Source organism: Theobroma umbraticum, unplaced genomic scaffold, assembly GCF_002168275.2.
Source record: "Theobroma umbraticum cultivar Fairchild unplaced genomic scaffold, ASM216827v3 scaffold_204.0, whole genome shotgun sequence".
NCBI classification, from domain to species: Eukaryota; Viridiplantae; Streptophyta; class Magnoliopsida; order Malvales; family Malvaceae; genus Theobroma; species Theobroma umbraticum.
This window is the reverse complement of record NW_018397267.1, coordinates 6,233,924-6,241,601: the sequence shown is the minus strand read 5'-3', so window position 1 is coordinate 6,241,601 and position 7,678 is coordinate 6,233,924. Positions and strand designations below refer to the sequence as shown.

Genomic DNA, 7,678 nt, shown 5'->3' with positions numbered 1-7,678 from the left:
TAATTTTCCTCTCATCTAATTGCCTTGTTTTCTGTTTGACAGGATGATGACACAGATCAGTCAACCAACACACCAGGTTATTCTTTTTATATTATCCAACAAATTGTAGTGTGTTATATTTATCTGTAGCCCTTATGTGCTGACATGGACAAATATATTTATGACGTGAAAGTTGATTCAATTTGCTTAACTTTGGGGATTTTGTTTACTGCCCTTAGTTCAGGATTTTCTGTTTCCCTATGAACCTAAGCTGTTGCTCAAACTTTTGTTGCAGTTCAGCTGGCTTTGATTTTCTCGCATACAGAAAAGTATCCGGATGAGCCTCCTCTTCTGAATGTAAAAAGGTCAGTATGTCCTTTCAATGCAATGTGCCAGTAGGCATCCTCTATTTATAAGGATATATGACCATCTTCCATTTACTCAGATGATCTGAGAAGGAAATAAGTTTTCCCTTTGTTTGAAGTCCATTAAGGCTTTGCTCAATGGGAGGATTGAAAAGTTTTTAATCCAACGGTTATGTTGTAAACTAGAAAGATGATTACAAATATTGGCCATTAGATTGACAAATTCTCCATTCCTCCCCCTTTCCAAGCAAAGTCTTAACTTCTCCTTGATCGTATTGGTGTTCCCCTAATACCATCTGAGACTAGAACAGCAAACAACTGCCTTTTATTTATTAACTGCATTTTTGTTTTTAATGTTCAATTAGAGTAAAATATTTCATGAGTGGAAACACTAATTAATCATATGCTCCTCACCTCTGAAACAACAGCTCATCTGATGCCTGTAGGCAATATAGACCTCTGAAAATTGTCAAGGCTTCTTTCTTGATCACCTTTGCTGCTTGATTTTGGCCTTTTCAGATATTGCTATATAGCAAAAACAACATCTTATTTGATTAAAAAGGAGCAAATAGACGGAAAGTAACTCTAATTCACAGTTAATAGTTCATAACTGTAGTAGACCATGCTTTTTGTTATCTGTGAAACTAATTCTTATACGTATTTTTTTCTTCTATACCCATACTCATTTTTGCCTTTTGTTTTTGACAGCAAAGAAGTTAGTAAAACTGACAAACCAAAACTGAGCCTACTAGTTGTCAGATCTACTGTTTTGTTGGATAAGCAAATTTGTATTACCCAAAAAAAGCAAAGAAAACTGCTGCAAGAGGCAGCGCATAAAAACTTAATTAAACATAGAGTTTTTAGCCCAAGGAATTACAAAGTTCCCTATTTACAGAATCATAAGCAATGTTCTTCTAACCATAAAGACACATAGCATCTGTGATTAATTTATGAACCTTGGAACCCAAACTTGCAGCTTGCACATTAACTCTGTTATATCTTTCTCTCCAAAAATAATAGACAAAAGCGCTCCAAGCTCTGTGTAGGATGACTGAGATTAGAGCTTTCTCTCTGAGTCTGTGAACTGCCCAATGTAAATCTCCATTCCAGTAAGCAACATCCCTCTGAATTGCACAGGTTTGCAGCACACGTTTCCATATATGCTTGGAATGGTCACAAGAAAGGAACAAATGATATCTGGTCTCCAGATCTTGGTTACATAGCGCACATTCACTTCTAACAGAAATTCCCCAGGACAGCAGCCTGTCTCTGGTAGGCAATCTATTTAGGATAGCCATCCATGAAATCAAAGCATGCTTTGGAATGTGAAGATGGAACCAAAAAAGCCTCTGCCAGTGCTATGTCATATTTCATTCCAAACATAAGTAGCTGTATAATCAGTACCAGGGGAGAGCTAGATCTACTTTTGGTTATCTTCTTCTGATATAATTTTGAAGCTATCTATAGTGAAAGTCTGCACTAACGTGTCACTGGTTACTATGTGACTAAATCCTAGAAGGGTTGTGTCCTTATAGGCTTGCGTGTATGGTTCCTTTAATCGATAACCCCATATAATAAATTGGACTAAAATACATAATTGTATTTTGAATGTGATAAATTATCAATATTGACATTATTTAACATTTATCTTTAATGGATAGCAGACTGCCATTTTCTGCAAGTTGCTTGCTGATTATTCCATCTACTAAAAATTGATGGACTTTATCTTGAACATTTGGGATCTTGTTCAGAAGATGCATTCTTTGCCCCTCTGATATTGTTCTTTCTGATGAACTTCTTTAAATAATCTGCTTTTTCGTTTCCTTTTCCAGTATACGGGGAATACAAACTAGAGACCTGAAAGTCACGAAAGAAAAGCTTGAACAGGAGGTAACCTTGCAAGGCGATTATATTTTCTTCTGTTGTAATTTACTCTTTAAGCATATCTGAAGCTTCCGGGGGATATTCTTCCAAAAGTTCAGTTTTCTTCTCTTAACAGAGAGTTGACATCATGTATCTCTCCAACCCTGTTACCATGTAATGATAAAGGCAAAATCTCCTTATGGGAAGTGTTATGGGAAGTTTTAAATGGCACATGAAAATCTCAAGTGTGCCAAAACTTTAGCCAATTGAACTCTGTCTTACATTCATCTTCTGCTCCCAGTAGCATCTGTTTAATTAATTAATCTTTCTTTCTAGAAAAAGGTTGCAATAACAAGTGTTATGTTAATTGGTATGCCTATTAGCATATATTCTTATATGCAAAGTGCTTATACGGTTCCAGATTATGCAAATTCTCACTTGATAATTTCACTTTTCAGGCATCTGAAAACCTTGGAATGGCTATGATTTACACTTTGGTTACATCAGCCAAGGAATGGCTGTCTGAAAGATATGGCCAAGATGCTGATGCTGACAATGCTGAAGAAGAAGAGGCTACAAAAGATGAGGTGAGGCTGTATTTTGCGTTTTCGTTTCCTCTGCTCTTTTGGATCTGTTTACTAGATTCAAGTGTGATTATAGCTTTTGTTTTTTGGGCAATCCTTAGCAAATTCTATTTCCATTGCAACCATTGCCCACGTGCTAGTTAAATACAATGTTATGTTCATTGTATAAATAGCTCAAGTATGTTTAGGTCTGTAGATAGAACTACTTGCATGTGTTAATATACAACTTAGACCTTTAGAGAAAGGAATGTTGTTTTTGTCATAAGACGCTACAATGCCATGCAGTTGCAAGGTGATGCCCGCTGATGCCTAATTGAGAGCAAGGATAGATTTCGATATATGTTTCGAAGTTAAAAATTAGATAGCTTGTGCTCATGATGAGCTTCTGACATTGTTGGCTCTGGTATCCAAGCATTAACTAGAAGCATGAAACAAATGGACTTTTTGTTATTGTAAATGCTTGGTATAAGAAAAGGCACAGTGAAGCTCCCAGTTTGCAGTGTTGATAATGTATATGTGTCAAATAAATCTCAACTGACATCAGTTAGAATGCTGGACAAACTCGACTTGGTCAGACCCAAAAAATATCCTTTGAGTACATGTAGAAAATGACTTGAAAATGAGTGTAGAAGAGAAGGAAGCTGAGACTGAGTGCCAACATTAGAAAGGATGTTACTTTTACATCATTAAGTGTTACAAAAAATGTGTAATAGTATCTTGGAGAAGAGGGGAGAAGTTAAATAGTTGAGCCACTTCTACTGAAAACCAATTACTGAGACGAAGGATGTATATGTTTCACATTGTGGCTGCTGTCAAGTTAATGGAAGTTAAGAAATATACCCCTTGAGCTTGTGGAGATATGGTTTGAAACAAACTGGATCCAGTATCTTTCCTATTGATTTTCCTTCAACTGTTCTCACCCCCTTTTTTCTCAAGTTCAAACTTCAAAAATGAGGAAATGACAGGATCATGTCAACAATGTTTGTACAGTGATGCAACCTGTTAGGATCAATTTCCTCAAATCAGGGAATAACTGTTAATTTATGAAAGACAGTGCTAATATTCTTAAGAGTTACTATGCTGGTTACTATTATAGCAACTAGACTTCTGGACAAGTCGTATCTAGTGAACAAAAGTTTGGACACTTTCCTGGTAGATAGTTTTCGGGATTTTGTTGTTTGTGCTATTATAAAAATAATTCATAATCTCCACTTGGAACTCTTAATACTAAATGGTTGATCTGCTGTAAAAATGTTATCTAATCCAACAAAGCAGTGGTGTGTTTCATTTGTTGTTCAAATCTGACAAAGACGTATGGTTTAAGGTATCTATTAGATGAATCCAAGAGCAACAACATAACACTTTGTGTTAATTATGATCCCAAATCATGATGCTGTTCCAGTATGAGAGCACGAAGGTTTCTCTTTATGTGTGTAAAAGGACAAAGTCAGCAGACGGAAGAAAAGGAAAAAAAAGAAAGAGCCTCAATTTTTTTATTATTCCAGATGAGTAGTTGTTGCATATGTATACAGTGAAGCCGTCATGCAATTTTTGAGTTGCCTTTTTATTTATTTTACCTTTTTTACATTCCTTCTTCATTTGCATTCAAGCTGAAGACGTTTGCAAATGTTCTGTTTATGATCCCAAAATTCCTTTTTCCTTTGTTGCACATTCATGATAGGTACCTTTAATTTTTGTTAAAGGATGAAATCTAGAGGCCATTGAGCTTTGTCTAACTGTCCATGGTACGTTTATTTGGTTCAATCAAACCTGTGACCTAATATTAGGTGCAAATTGCAATAAAGGCAACTCTGTTGCAGGATATTCCATATTCAAAAATATTTTGTTAATTTCTATTACAGGTGTTCTTGTTGTAGGTAAACAAGTTTGTTTGTAATTGGATTAATTTCACTGAAATAAAAAGTTCTATAGCCTGATTAAACCTACTATAAGTATGAGGGCTTCTCTGCATCATTTGGGCAAAGTTTAATGGCTTATTCCTATTCTTAATATCAGATGTTAGTCTTCATGTAAAACGAGCTATCATAGCTTCCCTTCTTGCAGGTAATTGTACCGCATGGAGAACCTGTTACTGTTGACACATTTTTGGCATGGAGGGAAAGGTTTGAGGCAGAGTTGGCACTAGAGCGAGCCAAGTAAGTTTGATAGCTAAATGCTTTTTGTACATATGCACATGTGCACAAACATTACTTTTATGTCAGGTTTTTGTTCTCAAGTCTGCAAGTTTGCTAATGGTAAACATGCTAAAGTTCCTCATGCTAGTTATCATTATCATATAAAGTTTATCCTTGCTAGAGAATTGGCTGATTTTGGATAAGATGTAGCGCCTCATGTCCTCGTTTCAGTTTCCTATCTTGTCAGTCTGGACTTAAATAGCTCGTGTCTTGCTTAGTAGTACATGTACCAATAGCTACCATAATGGGTTCCATTTCATTAGGGGGAAAAAATGAAATAACTAAAATGCAGTTTCTATTCTGGTTCAACACTTTGGAACACTATTCATATCATGAAAATCTTCCTTAAAAAAAAAAAAAAGAATCATGGAGATGTTTTCATATGAGTAAACTTTGCTTTACAGGTAATTAAGCATAAAGGTACCTACATAAGAGAGGTGACTGTTCAATGTGCTATAATATCGCCTAGAACCTACATTGCTCAAACTTGGGTATGAATGGCAGACATGGGTACATCTCCAACATTCTTATGTAGAATTTTTGCTAAGTTTTTCCTTATATTTGGAGGGTCATGCCTTATACCCACATTCACTCTGAGGTGTCTGACATGCGTACTTTAGGAAAACAAAGAGCCAGAGCAACATAGCCTGCACTAGAGGAAATAATCCTGGGCTAGCTGTCCCTCTTCTAGTTTAGTGCATGGAGGATTTCCTTAGTTTGTTGTGGTTAATCTACCTCTTTAGTTTGTTGTGGTTAATCTACCTCTTCATCATGATGCATTATGTGTTAAAAGGAAGAAGAAAAAGCAAAACTGTCTATGCTATGAAAAATATAAGGCATATATTGTACCATCACAAATAAACTCTATATGCATCAATTTTCAGGCTAATGCCCGAGTCTGCTCTCACAGCACCCAAGGAAAAGAAGCTCACAGGCAGGCAGTGGTTTGAAAGTGGAAGAGCCACAGCGGTAATTTATTTTTCCTAAATTTTCCTCCCAATAACATTGTGGACATATACCATCAATATCCTTGTGACCATGGATTTGGTAGGATAGCAGAAACAAGCACATCATTGTTTCCTTTAGATTGGCTAATAATCTTTAATGATTAGTCGAATTTGGGATGGTCTATTTCCAATTCTTGTACCCATTGATTAATGAGCCTTTTTCTAACATGTGTTTCCACCTTTTTAGGAATAGAATCTAATCACTATGTGAAACCACTATTCTTTCTGGTAATAAGTTATATCTTCACCCTATGTGGAATCTGAGGCTCAACAAAATTTATGTTAGTATTAAAAACGTATATGCAAGATGAGAAGTCTATTAAATTTTATTCAGCCAAAGATCTAATTGGATGATTTGACTGCTTTCTACGGTGCGAAGCAATCCTGAATCAACAAAGAAAGAATGCAGGGAGATATCAGTAGAAATCGTCTGTTTAATTCATGAAAGCTCATGTTTAACATTGTGACTTTATCTTCTGCAGAAAGGTGCAGCTCCAGTCAATGAAGGATCTGATGAGGAAGACGAGGAAGATGTTGATTTTGATGATGATGATTTTGAAGGTGAGTCCCTCTCTTGGTAGACAAGACTATAACCAGTATTGATTGAGCCAAGAACATTTATTTGATCCTTTCATAATTGTGATGTGGTTGAGTAAAACTGAAGCGTAAATGTTGCAAATTGGATGGAAGAAATTGTTTGATCACTTTGGTTTAATGCAGATGATGAAGAAGATATGCTTGAGCACTATCTGGCTGAGAAGTCTGATTCATCCTCTCACTCTTCAAAGAGAACTGCCTAATAGAAAGTTGAAAATTAAATATTTTTGATGGAGCACTTCCTAGCATTGGAAGTACACTATCTCTCCCAATTTATCTTTCCTATGTATTTCGCCCCACTTTATCTCTTGACAGAAAGTGGGAGCCGTAGTTTGATGATTAGAAACTTCCTATGATTTATTCAAGTATAGTAGCAAGGATGGAATTCATTGGAGGAAACCATTTCTGTTGTAACATTGAGTTTGTGTGTTTTTAAGCACCAGCTCTTATGTAAAATTCTCCAAATTTTGCCTAATATTTATAAAGCAAAACAAATTTCATGTCTTTTAATGATCATGACTTGTATTTGGCTGTGATTTTTCAGCCAATAAATATCATATTACACTTTTGGTTTTTGCTTTGCAAACGAAATGTTCATCTGAAATTCGTTGAAGCATTGGTCTGTTGCGTGAGGGAAACACAAGCATATCAGCGACTCTGCTTGTGTCGAGGCTATCTTTTCAGCGGCCTGTGATATTCAAAATTAAATATCTATTAAGACTAATTAGTAATCACATTAAAATTATGTCACTCAATAAATAACAACTCCTTGGAAAGAAAAGATAGCATGATCCCTGAATTACTTGTGAATAAATTTAGAACAAATTCACTGTTAAGAACCATGACATTTTCATGATAACCAGTTTTCTTGGGCAGGAAACTTCCCAAATCTCACGCCTATTAAATCCAACCACATTATCAAGTTTTCATCATTCCCACACGCAAAATAAGCCTAGCTGAATCTATACTTTTGACGAGTTTCAAGCTCAAAAATGAAAATATTATCAGTTTGGTTGCTGATTTTTTTTGTTTGCTCAGTCTTATGGGTAACACAAGGGCTAGCCGTTGATGTACCTGGAGGACTACCA

General features: G+C 35.7%; 3 protein-coding genes across 3 annotated transcripts in view; 2 read left to right on the top strand and 1 right to left on the bottom strand.

The window, feature by feature from the left end:
- LOC110424408 (Ubiquitin-conjugating enzyme family protein) overlaps window positions 1–7,100 on the top strand; it is a 7,530-nt gene extending 430 nt beyond the window's left edge. The window contains exons 2-9 of the mRNA XM_021438962.1: window positions 43–76; window positions 275–344; window positions 2,177–2,234; window positions 2,666–2,794; window positions 4,856–4,947; window positions 5,871–5,955; window positions 6,476–6,554; window positions 6,714–7,100. Coding sequence (XP_021294637.1) covers window positions 43–76; window positions 275–344; window positions 2,177–2,234; window positions 2,666–2,794; window positions 4,856–4,947; window positions 5,871–5,955; window positions 6,476–6,554; window positions 6,714–6,793 — 627 coding nt within the window. The 3' untranslated portion in view covers window positions 6,794–7,100. The remainder of the gene's footprint in view (window positions 1–42; window positions 77–274; window positions 345–2,176; window positions 2,235–2,665; window positions 2,795–4,855; window positions 4,948–5,870; window positions 5,956–6,475; window positions 6,555–6,713) is intronic.
- On the bottom strand, window positions 1,259–2,143 carry LOC110423743 (uncharacterized). Its single transcript, XM_021438075.1, has one exon. It carries the CDS (start codon window positions 1,640–1,642, stop codon window positions 1,259–1,261), a length of 384 nt encoding a protein of 127 aa, XP_021293750.1. The 5' UTR covers window positions 1,643–2,143.
- A 482-nt stretch (window positions 7,101–7,582) lies between the features above and the next one.
- The window catches only part of LOC149526713 (uncharacterized), a 502-nt gene continuing 406 nt past the window's right edge, over window positions 7,583–7,678 (top strand). Inside the window, exon 1 of the mRNA XM_089784903.1 lies at window positions 7,583–7,660. Coding sequence (XP_089641029.1) covers window positions 7,583–7,660 — 78 coding nt within the window. The remainder of the gene's footprint in view (window positions 7,661–7,678) is intronic.